Source organism: Panulirus ornatus, chromosome 19 (assembly GCF_036320965.1).
Source record: "Panulirus ornatus isolate Po-2019 chromosome 19, ASM3632096v1, whole genome shotgun sequence".
NCBI classification, from domain to species: domain Eukaryota; kingdom Metazoa; phylum Arthropoda; class Malacostraca; order Decapoda; family Palinuridae; genus Panulirus; species Panulirus ornatus.
In genome coordinates this window covers 64,738,576-64,759,469 of record NC_092242.1, presented here as the reverse complement: position 1 = coordinate 64,759,469, position 20,894 = coordinate 64,738,576, and the positions used below count along the sequence as shown (strand labels likewise).

The window sequence follows — 20,894 nt, the reverse complement described above, 5'->3', positions numbered from 1 at the left end:
GAATCCAACTCTCTGGTTAAAGATAAAGTAAGTCTTAGGCCAGTGTCTTGAGTGATCAGATACCCGCTGTAGATATCAAGTCATCAATCCATCACGTTCGGTTTCCTGAATTCAAAACATCATGATATCTAGTTCATATGTGATAGTGAAACTCAGAAAAAAAGAAAAAGAAACCTCCCTTTCTCTGATAATGATATTCACATAGAGAACAGTCGGTTTTTTTTTTCTTCTTTTTCTACTGTAGTTTACTGGAACTCATCATACACGGCCTTACAAACTAAGTCCATTTCGGACCCCAATGATAATTACCCAAGCTTCATTAGAAAGCATGCTCCATCCCCCTGGTGTTACATAGGCTTCATTCAGGATCCATTATCTCGCGTCCCGAATCACAGAGTGGGATAACCATGATATTTCGAAACATCATTGATCCGGAACAACATAAATCTAATCAGACTTGGGTATGTTACCCAATTTTTAGGCTATTGGGTATTATTATTTTGTTTTTGTTTTTTTCGGAATTCGGATGCTTCCCACCAATAATGGTTTGGAATGATAATACTTCCTATCTATGATAATGCATCAGTGCCATGATGCTCCGGGGTCTATAATGTATTCGGAATAAAGTGGTGATCCCGTACGGTCTATCTTCCACCCATTTCTCATCATGAAGGCCATCATGGTTGGTCTTTCCACTGATCACACCCCATAGCACGGGAGGATGGTATGTACGTAGGCTGTACAGGTTCCTCCTCCTCCTCCTCCTCCTCCTCCTTCTTCCTTCCTTCACGTGACAGATGGTGTTGTCTCGGGTGCTACGTCTCTTCCTTGTATATCCAACGACTGTTGTGTTTCATTCTTGTACATCTCTCCTGATGGTGTGATCATTACACGAAAGTGCACTTGGGAACTTATCGTGTTTTGTTTCCCCCGTGGACTCGTAGGAATGTACTTGATCACGCTCAAAATTGTGATCCTTTCCTATATATATGTATATATATATATATATATATATATATATATATATATATATATATATATATATATATATATATATTATGGGTATCATAATACTTATGTCTCCCCCACCACCGACCATCTCGTCCTATCATTTTCACCTCGTATAATGCGTTCCTGTCTCTCGGCTCGTCGTTCTGTGTATACTCCAATTCTCCTCTGTATTTTTGAATCTCATTCAGTTCTGTCTGTTTCTCCTGAAAAAAAAATTGCCTACCTACTTTGTTCCTGTCTACTCGACCGCAAAGCAGGGGAACGTATAAGACATCCACAGTCATCTACCTCCGCTTAAATTCCATCCGTCACCTCGTCCAGAACACCTGAAGCAGCGCCGCCGCCAGGGTACCTAAACCCTGTCATATCGCCTTTACCTCCTTCACCTGACCAACCTACCTACATCCCTTGCGGCCAGCACTGTGGCTCACATATCCCTTGCACCACCACCACCACCACCAAACACCTCCTCCTCCTCCTCCTTCTCCCTCCCCCACCACTGCCACATCACCTTTACCACATGCACTACACCTAAGGGATTTCCCCCCCCCCCCATCACGTATCCTCCTCCACCACCCCCCCGGGCGGCGGTGCCTGCCTACATACCTACCTACCTACCTACCCACACCTGGTCGTTTCAGTAGGGCCAGAAGCAAGGGAGGTCCGGCTAACCTTGCTTGCCTCGCAGGCAGACTCGCTCCTCCATCCGCTTGTAAGACCTAACCTCGCCATGCCTACCATCTCCATAATTCTAAAACTGGAATGGAAGTGTTTGTACGTATTTCTTATTTGTGTTGTATTGACAGAGCAAGAGTATTTCCACAAAAAAATAATGCTAATAAAGATGACATACGTGAGTGAGATATATATATATATATATATATATATATATATATATATATATATATATATATATATATACATCATTCTTTCGTACTGACCCCTTCTGCTGTCCCAGCTCACTTTGATCAGAGAGAGAGAGAGAGAGAGAGAGAGAGAGACGTTGCCAGACTCCGCCTGCTTGTGGTCCCGCCGCGAGTGAAAAGTCACATTGGGTGTGGTTGGATCATCGGAATACAATCTCGTCGAAAGGACTTTTTAATTCGACATTGGTGGACGTGAGCGAATCCACCCGTTTTCGTCTGCTCCTGACACTACTTCGCTAACGCAAGAAACAGCGATCAAGCATGATATATATATATATATATATATATATATATATATATATATATATATATATATATATATATATATATATATATGTATATATATATATATATATATATATATATATATATATATATATATATATATATATATATATATATGCTGGGGATGATGCATTGCTTAGGAAACGGCATCAACACGAAAGAACAGGGCCAAAGTGCCGGGGAGCAGAAGCAGCTGATGCTGGAAAGGTTACAAAGGTCAAGTGAGGTCATCTAGGGTCATCTGGCCGCCTGGCTTGATCTACAGCACATATCCCGGCTGGGGAAGAGGACTTGGAACTCGTAACATTTGCATATGGCCTCAATATAGGTTCGCAACCTCTTCTCTTTTTTTTTTTTGACAATGGTTATGTTATGACAGAGAATATTTTTCCTCCTTTGAGCAAGAAACGGTGCAGCTCCTGGACACGACGGGTCAAACCCATTTGGGTATATTGACCTTATAAAAAAAAAAGCCTTTGACCTGACCCACACGGGGTTGGGTCACATCATATCAGACCCTTCAATTTGTACCATCGTGTTCAAGGATCGCACCGTCATGCTCCAAGGTGGAAGGAAGGAAGGAAGGAAGGAGAGAGATAACAACCGACTCTTCCAAGGAACAGCGTAATTTTTTGAATGTCTTTTGCGTCGAAATCGAAGAATTCCTGGGAATGTCAAAGTCCTTCCATAATTCCCGGAAGCTTCTGTTACACGGTTGATGGAAGGGATGACGGCGAGGCAAAGCGCTCAGAATTCTCCTCTTCGTGCTGGGCCGGCGGGCTTAACGCTGTGGTTTGTGGGTGGATACCAGGAGCATCTCTCTCTCTCTCTCTCTCTCTCTCTCTCTCTCTCTCTCTCTCTCTCTCTCTCTCTCTCTCTCTCTCTCCAAACGAGGTCAGAGTGGTATTACCACGCCACCCAAGAAGGGGTTTCAGAACCAGTCAGTCGCCCTGCGGTTGAAGCAGAGTTGTGTGTATAATTACTATTTTTGCGTGTTAACGGGGAGATAGTTTTACACTCGTGTTGCCCCCTCTCTCTCTCTCTCAACATTGTATGTATGTACAATATCTCTAGTCCTATGTACACACACACACACACACACACACACACACATATCATAGCCCGTGTATGCGTAGTATATACTTACCATTGCGTGCTGGGGTCTCACACTACCTCCTTTACGTTAGATCTGTTGACCACACCATTAGGCTACACGCCCTGATGCATACAAAAAAAAAAAAAAAAGCAATTATTTGAAGACATAAATTACAGTATGATATTTCACTCGACAGGAAGAAGACCTCCTGTCGAATAATGCATAGAATTTACACCATGGTGACTAAGGTTTGGAAGTTCGTGCGAAGATAATTATTTTGCCCACTGTATGTACCCGACATTGATTACGTATCTGCAGATGGTTACAGCACAGGAATCAGATTGTTGCCAGTTATGGCAACGAGTACAACGCCTTCTGTTGTCTGTCTCTTCGTTTCCATAGATGCAATAACAATGGGTATAATGGAAAAAAAAAAGGAATAATAGTATTTTAAGTTTGACAGCTTCTGTGTTGTGTTAGATTCCCCCTCCCCCCAAAAAAATCCAGTTATTGTATAATCCATACATAGTTTTCTGTTGAATAGGTTCTTCGTTTGAACCTGGAACTTTTATTTAGTATAACGGCAAATAGATGCAGATGAAGGGACATATTCATTGTGTTCTTGTAATGGAAAATTTTCTCCAAAAAAGAACGTTATTGTTACCAGAAGTGAAACGGAATTGCTCCGTAGTGAATCAAATGATAATACACGTTTTAAAATCTTAGTCTTTATAGAATTTTGAAAAAAAAAAAGTGAATATACGCGTTTTCTATAAAATCGCTTTGATTTGTATATTCCACTGTGTATTGTCGATCCCTTTGCAGCAATCCATAGGTAAACTTGGACTCTCGCTGCCCACCGACCCCTTACAATGCGCTAATTTCAGGAATTTTCCCGCCAGAACTCACTGTTGTTTTATTTCATTACAGAAAAGAAAATAATGTGTAGTTGACATTGCAGGTACCATGTCATAAATGTGTATTTTTTTTTTTCCCATCACGTCTACGTTTTCTGTGGTTGCTCTCTCTCTCTCTCTCTCTCTCTCTCTCTCTCTCTCTCTCTCTCTCTCTCTCTCTCTCTCTCTCTCTCTCTCTCTCTCTCTTAATATTTAGATAAATCCATTTTGACTACACAGCAGTTTTCCCGGGTGGAACTCATATTTTCTGAATTAATAGCATCACTGACAATCTTTCCTGTCTTTCCTACTATTTAAAAGAATGCCTCGAAGGCTTAAAATGAATATATATTTGTTACTTGGAAATGATTGATGCCTGGGTTGAGCATGTTCCTCACCGACACAGATTTGGCATTAAGATCCAAATAGTTATAGTATTTCGAAGTTTGGCATCTCATTGGAGACAGTTAATGAACGTAGAATCAAGCATATGATGATAAGATTGTCATGTGAGTACAGTCAACAGTCAATTCCTTTCCAGACGTTTATGAGACGTTTATAACGTGTGTTTGGCATCCGGAGACGGTGGAAGAGGCGAGCAGTGGGTCACAGATAGGCGGGGGAGAAGGGGCAGCCAGGAGAGCGGTTGTTGTGGCCGGGGGGAAAACATTGTGTGATGTTAACAGCTGCCGGTGCCACTTTCACTGGGAGGGAGTGTCCACACTCTATGCTCCATCTCTCATAATGCTTAAAGCTGACCCGCAGGTACAAACGCGAGGTCTCCTCAGCTTGTCTGAGGAGGGGTCAGCCTGTGTGTGAACCGTGTGATGGATGCCAGCGTTACCTCAGTAGCTCAATGATAATGATGATAGTAATGATAATAATAATAATAATAATAATAATAATGATAATAATAATAATAATAATGATAAAACCTGACGGACATAAGTTTTAGAGTTTATCTGTGGATGATATTTTTCTTTTTCTTTTGTCTGCCAAGTTGACGACGTCTTAATGTTGATTGCCAAGAAATCTGAGCTTTGTCAAGTGGTTTATTATAATGTATACGTTCACAACTACGTTTCGTAATCGTACTTGTTGAAATCAACAGCATACAAGTTTTGATGTAAGATGATTCTCGTATTCCAAGTCTGAAATGTACTGTGTGGATTACGTCACGGTGACTACTTCAGTGAAAACGATAATGAATGATTCATATGAAATGTGTATTATGACTCCAGTGAATTACATTTTACTCGTCTCTGTAATCTTGTAATGGTACTGGTGACTCCACTAGTACTTAAGTCCACCTTCATGTTCCACTAACACTGCATAATTCCACCGGGGTTCCACCTCTGAATTGCTCGTCTTACATACATCTCCACCAACGAAAATTTTTCAGGCCATAAATTGTAAGTTTCGATATTGGAATGATATTACAGGAGGTTTCCCTACCTTCATTTTTCTCATGTCTTCTGAATTGTATTTCTGAGTGACATTTAGTTTTGTTCTTTATGTAATTTCTGAATTTTCTACGTCTCTGATCAAGTTTCGTCACAAAAACTGACGATAGTTTTTACGCCTAACTTTTCCCCACATTTGTAGATTTGTTGATTAAACTTCTAAAGCAATGCCTGTCCGGGTTACCTCATCCCATCCATTTTATTAAGAGGCACAACCGTCTCCTCCCATCACCGGAGATCCCTCGTCCCCAAGCTGCAGTTCGACACCAGAACTGCTTCGAGCCTCCGTATACTCTCATACAAATCGCCACAAGAACAGCTGTATTATATAGTTCTAAATGTAGGGACAAAACAAGGTGACAAGAGAAGGAGTAATGTTTTTCTTTGAAGGTTCAAATTCCTGGCGTTACCTTGAGAGGGTGGGATGGGTATTATTATTATTATTATTATTATTATTATTATTATTATTATTATTATTATTATCATTGCCAAAGTTGAATGCCAGCAAACGACTGTTTTTGCATTAATATCTCTGTTGAGATACCTTAACGTCATTTTTTCCACCCCAAAGTCCGACTTTTCTCCTTGTGGTCCTCGGTCCACCGCTCGTACCTGTTTTCTTTTTAACCTCGAACATCGGACCAGAAACCACCCCAGCCCCCTCCTCCCCGCACTCATCTCCACTCCATCCCTCGAGCCATCGCAATTTCTTCACCCGGCTCAACTTGGCTGGGAAGGAGTGAGGAAGACGCGTGATAAAGGCCAAACTCTCTCCCTCTAACTTGCTAAACTGGGATTAATGGAAGCCCTTCTCTCGGCAACAAGTTTTCAGCATTTTACCCGCGGGTGAAAGACGTTCATCACCCACCCTCCCTCCCTCGGCTTTTACACTCGCTTATACCCTCACTGCGGTCGAAGTGTACACATTGCATCGCCGCTGTGTTACCGTGTCACAGGGAAAGCCAAACAACTCGCCCCCCTAGCAGATCGTGTGGGGGCGAATTTGCTTGCGTCAACTCGAGAGAATGTTCACTGGAGCAAGAGTGCTTGTCATTGTTGCCTTGCTAAAGTAGGTTTGTGGGTTCGTGTGGACGCAGCGTGTCCGGGTGTATGTATCATGGCCCTCCTTGGGAGGAGCATTTGCATGTTGTCAACGCCTTGGGGACAAGACGAGGAAGCACCTGGGGAGTGAGGAGGCGAAATGAATTCATACGTCTGACTGTTGTTGCTTTTAGGTAAGAGAGTATACTGGGTTTTGCACCGCCTCCTCGATATTTTATTTTTCTCTTGCCTCCGACAGGGCAACTGGCAGCAATAATTCACTCAGAAATGAGTTTTGATGGCAATTATCACCCACCTGAAGTCTTTGACATTAAACTCCCAGCGGAAAAAAAAAAAAAAAAAATATATATATATATATATATATTTTTTTTTTTTTTTTTTTTTTTTTTTATACTTTGTCGCTGTCTCCCGCGTTTGCGAGGTAGCGCAAGGAAACAGACGAAAGAAATGGCCCAACCCCCCCCCCCCCCATACACATGTACATACACACGTCCACACACGCAAATATACATACCTACACAGCTTTCCATGGTTTACCCCAGACGCTTCACATGCCTTGATTCACTCCACTGACAGCACGTCAACCCCTGTATACCACATCACTCCAATTCACTCTATTCCTTGCCCTCCTTTCACCCTCCTGCATGTTCAGGCCCCGATCACACAAAATCTTTTTCACTCCATCTTTCCACCTCCAATTTGGTCTCCCTCTTCTCCTCGTTCCCTCCACCTCCGACACATATATCCTCTTGGTCAATCTTTCCTCACTCATTCTCTCCATGTGCCCAAACCATTTCAAAACACCCTCTTCTGCTCTCTCAACCACGCTCTTTTTATTTCCACACATCTCTCTCACCCTTACGTTACTTACTCGATCAAACCACCTCACACCACACATTGTCCTCAAACATCTCATTTCCAGCACATCCATCCTCCTGCGCACAACTCTATCCATAGCCCACGCCTCGCAACCATACAACATTGTTGGAACCACTATTCCTTCAAACATACCCATTTTTGCTTTCCGAGATAATGTTCTCGACTTCCACACATTTTTCAAGGCTCCCAAAATTTTCGCCCCCTCCCCCACCCTATGATCCACTTCCGCTTCCATGGTTCCATCCGCTGACAGATCCACTCCCAGATATCTAAAACACTTCACTTCCTCCAGTTTTTCTCCATTCAAACTCACCTCCCAATTGACTTGACCCTCAACCCTACTGTACCTAATAACCTTGCTCTTATTCACATTTACTCTTAACTTTCTTCTTCCACACACTTTACCAAACTCAGTCACCAGCTTCTGCAGTTTCTCACATGAATCAGCCACCAGCGCTGTATCATCAGCGAACAACAACTGACTCACTTCCCAAGCTCTCTCATCCCCAACAGATTTCATACTTGCCCCTCTTTCCAGGACTCTTGCATTTACCTCCCTAACAACCCCATCCATAAACAAATATATATATATATATATATATATATATATATATATATATATATATATATATATATATATATATATATATATATATTATATATATATATATTATTTGTTTTCATAACTTGTAATAACTTACTGCAGGATTATATCCTGGTTCTCTTGCATTTTTCTGGAACGTTTACGTCTTTGTTCAAAGTTTCATCCTAGTTGAGACATTTTCTAATTGTCTTTTGTCCCCTAGTAATTAACGTCATAAGTACTCTAATTCTGATATTTAGAAAGCTTCGCTTCCGTTGTAAGTAGAACCTACATTATCACCTTACAAAGGTGGGGAAAAATAGCTGTGTAGCTTTACTAATTTGAATTTATGTCTCATATTATTTTTTTTTAATATAATTTGCACACCTAACTTTATGCACTGTAATTGGGCACGTAATTTTCCATTTATGCCGCTCCTGCACGCATGAAATGGCTTATTTCATGCACCTAATCATTTTGTCAAGCCTGTTGTGACATAATTACAAATACCAAAACACGTTAGGGATTTCTTAATTGTCTTGTGGATTTGCGCCTCCCGAATATTGTCAGTTTAGATTAGATGGATTAGGTGGCGAATGGTTGGATCATTTATCATTACTGATATTGTTACATTAACATTATCATTGTTAGATATAGGTGCATACATTCGTGTATTACCATATCTTCTGAGAAGTAGCTACGGATCGCTCTGTAACTAGTCCTCTGAAGATGTGGTAATACACGAAAGCGCTTAGGAAAGGCGAACTAGCGTGTGTGTGTGTGTGTGTGTGTGTGTATATATATATATATATATATATATATATATATATATATATATATATATATATATATATATAGAGAGAGAGAGAGAGAGAGAGAGAGAGAGAGAGAGAGCTGTCCACTGGTGACGATTCTTGCCCAGTCTGAGGTTATGTATCCTTGCCGGTATTAATACCCCGACCACCCAAGCCTTACTAACCTTTTAACATTAGAGCTTCCATGATGCTCTAGCGTAGCACATTTGCGTTGAAATGATCCCGAAAACAACATTCTCTCACTGGAAATTTATATGCAGAACATTTATGCTGTTGGAACATCGAATTACAAGAGCGTTGGCGTTATTCTTAGGCGTTATTTTGTGTGTTGTGGACTAGGGAGGATAACTGTGGTGTTTTGAGTTCATGTGCTTTTCTGAAGGAAATAGATTATAAGAACAGAGAATATATGTATATATATATATATATATATATATATATATATATATATATATATATATATATATATATATATATAAACAGGGGAATTATATAAGAATATCTTGGTCATCAGTAACTTAATGTTTATATATTTTTTTCTTTATACTATGTGATACGTACATGGACACTGTGTACCTGGTATTAGGATTGAGTACAATGCTTGAAGAACGTGTTAAGGATTTTGCGGTCGATTGATAGACGTAGGAAGCCTCATGACCCAGGTACTGTATAGTGCCTTAAGAGCCTAAGGAACCATCCATTTTGTTTCAGAAGTAAGGAATTCGCGTTTTGAGTGTTTATGACATGGGAAGGTTAGCAGACCGGACCGCACTCATGAGTATAATCACCAGTTCAGTTCTGTGGCTGTGTACCAGTGGGCGGTGATAAAGCCAGGGACCTCGTCTGATATCGACAGAGAATTGTTGTTGTTGTTGTTGTTGTTGTTGTTTTCCCCTCTCCTGCTGTTCCTTCGTCAGGAGGATTATGTCAAGGGAGGCAGTGAACCTCGCGCGCGGAAACTGTTGATGAATGTCCGTGTTTATCGTGCATTTAGCAGATCTAATCCGCGTAAGTCCGTCTCTTAACTTTTTCTTCGTGAGTCTGTACACACACACACACACACACACACACAGAGAGAGAGAGAGAGAGAGAGAGAGAGAGAGAGAGAGAGAGAATGGCGTTTGTAGAGCGAATGTTACCCCGACTGTATACAAGTCGATGGATGGCCTTTTTAAATCCAGCCGAGTACGCAATCCTTGGATTTTGTTGTCCTTTTATGTTTGACGCTTACCTCACCTGTTACAGTTTTGTTACGCAGCATCGTGCTTTGAATTGCTGCTAAATCCAGTGGTTTAAACACACATGTGAATGCTAATTAGATAAAGTTGTCAGTATATCACAGTATAGATCTTGAGATGTTACGAACTGATATTAGTTTCGAACTAATACATAAAATATGTTCCCTGTGAGTACCATATATATTTAGACATATACTCAGTGTTAATACATGGATTTCAATTAAGATTTTATATATGTATATATAAAGTTTGATATTTATTTAAAGCTAATACAATTAAGATTTAATATTTGAATGTGATAATGTGTTGCAGCTAAGTTTGATATTTATTCAAAGCTAATACAATTAAGATGTAATATTTGAATATGATAACTCGTTGCAGTTTGTTAAGTATATAAGGCTAATACATTCGATATTTTATGTGATGTAATATTGAAATTGGATATGTATTAACGTGTGATTGATTTTATCTAACGTACGACTATTTATATAACCTAATGTTAAGTGAGCATTAATTCAATCATTCAGTGTTTTTAGATCCGCCAAATAGCATGAGTTTTACCGTAGCCGACTGGCTTTGAAGGGTAACTTAGCTTTTTTTTCTCTCCCTCTCTCTGCGTTGCAGCTCATCTTGACGGGACTCCTGGTTCTCTGCTTCATCAGACGGAAGAACAGATTCTCCTACCTGGTGAGTACATCAGGTGTCTGGTGAGTACATCAGGTGTCTGGTGAGTACATCAGGTGTCTTGTGAGTACATCAGGTGTCTTGTGAGTACATCTGGTGTCTGGTGAGTGCATCAGGTGTCTTGTGAGTACATCAGGTGTTTTGTGAGTACATCAGGTGTTTGGTGAGTACATTAGGTGTCCTGTGAGTACATCAGGTGTCCTGTGAGTACATCAGGTGTCTGGTGAGTACATCAGGTGTCTGGTGAGTACATCAGGTGTCCTGTGAGTACATCAGGTGTCTGGTGAGTACATCAGGTGTCTGGTGAGTACATCAGGTGTCTGGTGAGTACATCAGGTACCTGGTAAGTACATCAGCTTTGTCTTAATTGTTATTTATTTTTGTCTTATGGAGAGGGTTGCACACAGCCATTCTTCATTTTTCTTCTTTCATGTTTTTTCTTCCTCTTTATTATCTTTTTCTTTCTTCCTTCGTTTTCTTTCTTACTTTTCTCCTCTTCCTCCTTTGCAACACTACACACCCGGCTTCTCGAACACGTTTAAAATTCGTCCTCTGCGAATTCCTCCAACAGTGTCATGACGGAGTCTCCCCCAGTAAGACCCTCCCTCCCTCGGCTTTTGAGACCCGTGGTGTCTGTGTGGCTGGCTGGTGCCTCCCCAGCAACCGTGTTCGTGTACGCGTTTTTATTCCTTTTCCTTCAGAGGAACTTGGTGAACTCATTTTTACCCCGAAGTAAGTAGCTGAGAGTGCTTGCCTCATGGATCAGATCCTCTTGATCGTTACGGTGAGGACAGTGGAAAAGTGGTAAGAAAGTAAGAAAGAAAAATAAAAAAAAGGAAAAATGTATATCCTTGGCTTAATAGACTGAGAACTTTTTTTTGCCCACAATAATGGAGGCAGGATTCTCAAAGTTTCGGAAGTAATGCAACAAATTTGCTGGCCTTCGCGTGTAATCTCTCTCTCTCTCTCTCTCTCTCTCTCTCTCTCTCTCTCTCTCTCTCTCTCTCTCTCTCTCTCTCTCTCTCTCTCTCCCGCCCTGTCCACCCCTCACCACCACCACCAGGTGTCCCTGATTATCATTGTCTCATGCACCCTTTCTTGGCCCCTTTCTTACTCTCCCTTAACCCCTCCCCTAACTCTTAATCATCTCTCCTTCCTTCCTTTTATGTTTCTCTGCCAAATAGTATTAAGACGCCATTTCGCAGGATCTCTCTCTCTCTCTCTCTCTCTCTCTCTCTCTCTCTCTCTCTCTCTCTCTCTCTCTCTCTCTCTCATCGCCAGTGTGTGTGCGCTCTACACCCCTTCCTCAGAACACCAATACGTCGCGGGGTATCTCGGGAGACCCAACATTACGGCATTGCAGGATATGTCTTCCCTTCAGCAATGCCCCAGAAACAAGGTATTCTTCTCTGAGCAGACTTGAAATTAAATCCTTTTTTTTTTTTCGTTATGTTTTCAGAAGCAGAGGTTTTTTTTTTGCGGGGTAAAAAAAAAACCACCCGATTTTTTTTTTTTTTTTTTTATTTGGACGGGGACGCGCACCAACAGAACACGTCACAATAAATGCGCACATACATTCAGAGACACACACACACACACACACACACACACACACACACACACACACACACACACACACACACACTACCCCGCCCTGTGCCAGTAATGGCACCCTGCGAACACACACACTCGACCCCCTGCCGGTAATAGCGCGCCAGAGAATAGGCTGTTATTGACAAGAGGCCCCTTTGCTTGCCTTTGACCTGGCGAATACATAAACACACACACACCCAGTGGAGCATCGAGGTAAACGTTGAAGGCTTGTGTATACAAGCTCTTTGCCACTGAGGACCTGAGAAGTCGTGTAGAGAACACCTCCCCGTCGTATGCTGCCCCTGGGAACCCGTAAGAGGGGAGAGGATTACGCACGGTGGCAGTGAAGCCAAAAAATACCCACTGGGTTTTTTTTCAGTGACCGTCCACCCCAGTGGGTGAGGTGTCCACCTTCATGACCTAATGATCGTTAAGATAACTTGATCGGCAGTTGAGACTAGAAGCGGTTATTACCTCTTTTTTTTTTTTTTTCCTCTCCTTCTCCTGCACCACATGCCTGAGGAGAACAACCCTCCAAAAGATCCCCTCCCTCCCAAATTCCCTGACAGCCCTCCAGAACTCACTTCCCTTCCAGACACAACACTGAAGAAAAGACGTCCATCACCATTACCTCCAACCATCTGGACCTACTCACCCCTGCGGCGGGTTGGTGGTGTGATGTAAGCCTCCAGCACACAAGGGGAAAGACATTGGTGTGTCGTCTGATTACACCGACTGGGAGAGTTCTGGTTCGAGGTAAAGGCATACGCTGGGCATAACCCGACAGCGCCTCCTCCCTCCGTCTTCCGAAGTGCTCCGGGCAGCAATGGTTGGCCACACTGGGGATGCAGACACGGTCGAGAAACTCGTGAAATATGTAACTTTTTCGCGCTTTATTGCCGTCGGTGGATCATCAGTCCAGTGTGTATCATTTTCTGATAGATTTATCCATTTTCTTTCACTTCCAATTAGTCCCTTGGAACAAGTGTTCTCAACAACTATATATATATATATATATATATATATATATATATATATATATATATATATATATATATATATATATATATTATATGGTTTTATTGGCCAGTTTAGTATCAATAACCATTAGATACATAAATATCTTTGATGAAAATATTTGCCTTGTATATTTGATATAATTGGAATGGGTTGAATCAGTATCCAGCAACATATTTATTTATGAAAGCCCAGTAAAGTCTAGTTTGGATAGCCACAATAGCCTATACCATACATATGTGAATGGTGGTGGGGGAAAAAAAAAATATATGTATCCTTTCCACACATACCCTTTGTAGCTTTGGCCAGATTTTTTTTTTTGTTTGGTTTTGTTTTCATTGGTCGATTGATAAGAAACCCGGTAACTGTAATCAGCTTTGTGCCATTTTTAGAAGGGATTTACGGAATCTCGATCTTTCACTGTACAGTTTATAGTCACTAAGCAAAATGGGGGAAAAAAAAGAAAATACTCTTGTCGGATCACGTACAGCTTACTTTAGCTGTTGTCGGATTTATCGGTATGAACAGGTAACAGCCATTTACTAAGTGTATATATATATATATATATATATATATATATATATATATATATATATATATATATATATATATTGATTGTTGTTCAGAACACTTGTCCCAAGGGACTAATTGGAAGTGAAAGAAAGTGGATATATATATATATATATATATATATAATATATATATATATATATATATATATATATATATATATATATATATATATATATATATATTGTGTGTGTGTGTACTTGCGTGTGTGTGTGTGTGTGTGTGTGTGTGTGTGGTTTCGACGCATTAAACTTGACAGCTTGAGAATGGAAGATGAGAGGATGCGGCCTTTCTTCTTTAATACACTTTCAACATTTGTTCTAAAATGCATTATAAATCGAATTTCCATCTCGTTATGAAGGAATTCTCAGAATATGATGGTAATTTACCTTGAATCATTGTGTGTTTGTGTGTGTGTGTGTTTGGTATCGCATTGTTCTCGCTGGCGTATTACACTCGAAGCATTGTGTGGCCTGTGCTAGGCCGTATGCAAATGAGTTGTGTATTCATGCCATGTCCTGCTTTGTTCGACTGGGGTTCCGCTCCCGCATAGCAACGACAGGCTGTTGTGTCGTGTCCGCCCTTAACTGAGAGAAATTGCATCTTGTTCAAAATGGTCCTTTTTTTTATCCTGTGGCGGACGTACGCGAAGAGAAATTAATGTTCAGATTGTATTTTTAGCTCAGCTGCGAGTGGCTGTAGATGAGAGGAATTAATGTTCAAAGTGGATATTTAGCCGAGCACAGTTGTGAGCGGTCGTCGTGTACCACAGAAATTAATGTACAAAATGGATTTTGACCTTAGCTTTAGGTGTTGTGAGATTGTTCTTTTTAGTCTCCTGAGTCCATTACAATGATTCACTCTCAAGTGTACTATGTCCTTCTGAGTGTTTTCTCTTGGTTCCATTCCTGTAAGGAGGAGTGCCTTGTGTACTTTAACGGTGTGAGAAAGACTTATTTAATTCACTGATTTGTCGTTATCTCCTTGTTCTGTGTTGTTAGATTTAATGACAATTGACAAGTGATGGTCGTTCAGCCAGAACCCGCACCGTACTTGTACTTTGAAAGATCATTCGATATGGACACTGATTCATCCTTTAAGTTCGACGACTTCGTCCTGAGAGTACGATGGCTATCACGCACGATACTAATTGCATTAGAGTACGAAAGTATCAAGGTACGATAGTCAGTACAGCAAGGTACGATAGCATGAAGGTCGAACACCTGACAGCAAAGTACACAGTACGATAACGATAAAACGCCATAGCAGATCACAGTAGAGTACGTTCAGAGTACGATAGCGATAGCGATGGGGTATAGCAGCAATAAAGTGGCGCTTGATTGTTCCCTCTTCACACAATTTCCAGGCAGGTCTTTTGGAGAGAGAGAGAGAGAGAGAGAGGAGAAAAAAATGACCATGAATTGGACGAAAATGGAAAATGCACTTCACTTTTTGTTTAATTATGCATTTCCGTCATTGAATAGTCGCCGGAATAAAGCATTTTTTTTCCCCCAAATAGTTTCAAGTCCCAGCAGCCATGTGGGCGGCTGTCGCATAAATGATTAATTTATATATAAACATTTTCCAGAGTAGGAAGACTTAAGCGCATTCTGGCTGTGTGAGTAATGTGTTTCAACGTTATCTCGTGATTTTAAAGTACCTGAAGGTTCCATCACCCACACCTTTTGGTTTGGTTAGGTTCAGGTTAGGCGTGTAAGAGGACAGTACATGGGGAGGATTGGTAGCAGAAGACCTGATGGTCTATGACGAGGTTATCTGGTAGAGGAGAGTGCTTGAGAAGGATTGGCAACAGAAGACCTGATGGTCTATGACGAGGGTATCTGCTGGAGGAGAGTACATGGGAAGGATTGACAACAGAAGACCTGATGGTCTATGACGAGGGTATCTGCTGGAGGAGAGCACATGGGAAGGATTGATAGCAGAGGACCTGATGGTCTATGACGACGTTATCTGGTAGAGCAGAGTGCGTGCGAAGGATAGATAACAGAAGACCTGATGGTCTATGACGATGTTATCTGCTCGAGGACAGGACATGGGAAGGACAGATAAAAGATCTGTCGGACAAGGAGTGAAATACACAGCTTTCTAATACATGGAGGGAAATGGACTCCCGTTTCCAGACAAGAAGGAAAATGGGGGGACAATAATGGCATCCTACTTTCCAACTCTGCATAGATGTATATAGAATAGTGAAACAGATGGCGATAGAGAGAATAGTGATCAGAACAATCCAGAATAGATTTAATAGCGATGTATAGATTACTAACGGCTCCGTTTTACGGGAAAACAATGCCAAATGTTTAATTTAAAGAATATCCTGCAATAATTTGTAAAGAAAAAAACAAAGTTTCTCCCACCATCGCAATGCAAATTGTATTGACGTCCGAATGTGTGCATGTAGGATTCAATGACCTTCACTGGCTGAAGGTCATTAAGCCAGAGGTTCGACTACACATTGATTGTAAATGGGCATCTTTAAATGCCCAGATATACTAATTTGGTACAGTGGTTTTGAGAGGAGAGGATCACCAATCATTTATCGTTCGGTCAGAGAGTTTGGTTCTGTGTGTGTGTGTGTGTTTGTGTGTGCGCTCACCTGGGCTTTGACTTGAGGTGTCGGTGTGAATAATGAGTGAGGTTTGGTGTCATGCGGAGGAGTGTGTGTGTCGGTGGCACAATCCTGAATCAGGCTCATGGTCTGAATTGCTTACCATCCTTGAGAAACCCCCTTGATTAAAGAGAGAGAGAGAGAGAGAGAGAGAGAGAGAGAGAGAGAGAGAGAGAGAGAGAGAGAAGGCTGGAGGTTGATTGTCTTAAAGAGAGAAGGTTGAAGAGAGAGAGGCTGCTGTGCTCAATTTACTGAGTTCGAACCTTTTATATTAGTGGTTGAATTTAACCTCCACATATAACCCTTTAAGCGCCAAGTGCTCGTAAGATGGCAGTGTTTTCTTAAATCACTTATATTTTTCTTTATTTTTTTCTAGTTATTACATAATTCACCTCCCTCCCATCCCGACCAAACCTTTTCCATACGCGCGTAGCCTCCATGTTTTCCCCTCGCTGGAACTATACTTCGTCCGGTAACAGTTCTTATATTGAATTATTTTCAGCTTCCTGCAATCACTGCAATTTACCTAAAAGCTCCAAAACCGCGAAATACATTTCCTCTAGTATTATAAAAACCCCCGAGACGGGCTAGCTCTAGCTAGCAATTTGGCGCGACGAGTGCGAAGCGAGTTGCCAGTTACCGGGTTATTTCTCGGCCAGAGGAAGTAGCGTGGTGGAGTTCAACGTTCTTAGGAGCGTTTCCGGAGAGTTAGGTCCGAGCCGGCGTGGAGCACACACCTCTTTTCACCGCCTGCAATCCTCGCCAGATTTGCCGCCGTGGACCATGAATTAATTACCGGCGAGAACTTGGTTAATGGACAGACTCCCCACACCCACCTTTGTGTTCATCTTGTCTGGAAACAGCGATTTGTTTTGTCTTGTGTGAGTTTAACACAAGATGTTTTTTTTGTTTACCTAAAACTTTGTAGTTTTGATTTAGAATTTTATTTGAATGTTGGATTTCCTCGTTGCTGCCTTCTTTTTTTTTTTTTTTTTTATTTAGAGCATTAGTACAATATATAGGTAACACTATGACCATACAGACGATTAATACGATTCTATTAAAAAAGGTATGATATATATATATATATATATATATATATATATATATATATATATATTTTTTTTTTTTTTTTTTTTTTTTTTTTTTCAAACTATTCGCCATTTCCCGCGTTAGCGAGGTAGCGTTAAGAACAGAGAACTGGGCCACTGAGGGAATATCCTCACCTGGCCCCCTTCTCTGTTCCTTCTTTTGGAAAATTAAAAAAAATTGAGAGGGGAGGATTTCCAGCCCCCCGCTCCCTCCCCTTTTAGTCGCCTTCTACGACACGCAGGGAATACGTGGGAAGTATTCTTTCTCCCCTATCCCCAGGGATATATATATATATATATATATATATATATATATATATATATATATATATATATATATATATATATATATATATATATCGCCATTTCCCACATTAGCGAGGAAGCGCTAAGAACAGAGGACTGAGCGTTGAAGATGCATCTGCAACCCGGATCTAATGTAACATGTAAAGTGTCATGGAATCACACACTGTGTATTACATAAGATCATGTGTATACATAATTATGTAAATACCTTGTGTGCACACAGATGAGGGCCTGTGTACACTGCCATAGGTTATGTCATGTACGCCCTGTATGGATTTTGTTTTTAACGGTGCAGTTTAATTGGAAGCTTTGCACTTAATCCTCCAGTTTGGAGTCTGAGCGAGCAACGTAATTATGTAAGAGGAGCTTGATTAAATCATTTTTTATTGCGACAATTCTTTTTTTTTTTTTTTTCAATTTTGTATAAAGTACAATGATGTAATGATAATTACATCAGGTGATATCCTTTTCAATCGCATTTTCTGATTGATGAATTTGATACCATTACGGAAGGTAATAACTGCTAGGATCAGTAATGCTGTCGAGGTAAAGTTACGAACTCAAACTGGAATATCTTAAACATTTTCCTAGGTGTTAAGGATATATTTGTGACCACATCGTCTTATTGTGCATTTGGCATTTGCTTTGTTTGAGCGAATATATATATATATATATATATATATATATATATATATATATATATATATATATATATATATATATATTTTATATTTCCCCATTTCCCGCGTTAGCGAGGTAGCGTTAAGAACAGAGGACTGAGCCCTTGAGGGAATTGAAAACGAGAGGGGAGGATTTCCAGCCCCCCGCTCCCTTCCCTCTTCAGTTTTCTCTTCGTTGGTATGGTAACAGTAAACGTAAGGTTCCAAATGATCACTAGGCTTCGAAGCCTTGTATTGTCAGATGTTTGTGTGTGTGTTTGTGGAATAATTGAACCATGGTTGGCTAAACAGATCTCTTGTATTGTTTTACTCTTTGAGTTCATTGTGGGGAGTCGTCCGCTGTTTGAGCTAGTCGAGAAATATTGTAATTTATTAACATCCTTGTGTGTCGAAGCTTCTCATTTGTTTTCGCATTACACGCATCCAAGAGGGATTTGTGGTCAAGTAACTTTAGGGATAGACTGTGTTGTGGTATTTATAACCATTATTTAAAGCGATGTTAAGATCACAGCGAAAGTAATATAGTGGAGTTGTAAGCTTACAAGAATGAGTTACGATGAAAGATTTTATTCAGCGGCTCATTTCTCTCTCTCTCTCTCTCTCTCTCTCTCTCTCTCTCTCTCTCTCTCTCTCTCTCTCTCTCTCTCTCTCTCTCAAGCAGGATTTATAGGTTTCTCTTAGTTACCAGTAACTCATAAGAACATGTTTGCGCCTTTACTTAGCTGTCTTCAGATATGTAGATAACTTTAACAAGTTATGTAAGATTAATTTTGTTCATGATAGACATAATCATTTAGTTTATATTTTGTTTATGTTATATTTTGAATACCCTCTCAGTGATTGTAGATGTTCACATCTGAATTACCTATTAATTAAGTTGATGAAGTATGTAAGATGCCAAATATAACAATCCTCTAGTGTTTCGAACCATGGCCTGATGAACGCACACATATCACAGTCCGTTAAAGGCAACAAACAATACGTGAACTTAATGATGTTGTCGAATGTAACAAGTGTGTAATAATTACACGACGAGGTTCCGAAATTGGAATCTGATAAGTGACTGTTGTGTACTGTGCTCAATTGTAGAAGTTTCCCTGGCTCTGATTGCCTGACCGTGGAAAATGCACAGTAGTGTGTGTGTGTGTCAGGCCCTTAGACTCGCGCCATTATTCAGGGACAATGTTGTTGACTACCGGTCAATAGATGACTTTAATTTTTTTTTTTTTTTTCGTCTTAATCACCCGAGTGTAGAGTGATTTGTAAGGAAAAAAAAAAAAAGAAGTCTTTGCAACACTTCTTCATCCTTATCTCTTTGTTGTGTTTATCTTCATTAAGCATTTTAGGCAGCATACCGTCTCCCGCTTTCCATACATAATATCTTCAGTGGATCTTCGTGTTTGTGTGTGTGTGTGTGTAGGTAAGACACTAGCGGCCATTCTTCTGCTATTACACCAAGGATTCATTTGCCCATAAATATTTTAGGGTACACTGAGATATTCTCTCCCTCGGGGTCTTCCACATTCTTCAAAACTCACATATCACCTCCCCCCTCGTGATTTTTCCTCCCTCGGAGTCTCAGGCACTTGCCGGTCTTTCATCACTCTCCGATATTTCAGTAGCCATTTCCCAGTCTTCGCTGAATATGCTTCCCAAAATATTTGAAGTCTATCATCGCCATGATTCCCTCGCCGTTCGAGTGTGTCTTACGCTCGGAATTTCACTTCGCAAACACAGTCGGGCAAATACAGTCACTTTTCCGTTGTTTGCGTTCATTATGAGACCCGTTTGTGCGATATTGTCTTCTGATTTTCTTCGTGCAGATTTTTCTTCAACTTTTCTCGTCTTATGGTCATTGATATTTGATTTTTTAAGTGTTTATTATGATATTAACTATATGTCCCTCTGGTTTCTGTATCTTGCCTCTACTTTCATGATCTTTTTTTTTTTTTTTGTCATGTAATCGTTTTTATGAAATATGGCTCGTTCCATCAATTATCTTTTCTCATTCTGAGGAAATGATAATAATAATGATGATAATGATAATGATATGATAATGATGATGATGAT

The 20,894-nt window shown here is 40.5% G+C and overlaps 1 protein-coding gene across 4 annotated transcripts in view; it reads left to right on the top strand.

Moving 5' to 3' along the window:
- Positions 1-20,894, top strand: part of LOC139755611 (uncharacterized) — a 166,794-nt gene that overhangs the window by 115,379 nt on the left and 30,521 nt on the right. For all 4 annotated transcript variants that reach the window (XM_071674163.1, XM_071674162.1, XM_071674161.1 and 1 more), the window contains one exon: positions 10,879-10,941. In XM_071674163.1, coding sequence (XP_071530264.1) covers positions 10,879-10,941 — 63 coding nt within the window. The remainder of the gene's footprint in view (positions 1-10,878; positions 10,942-20,894) is intronic.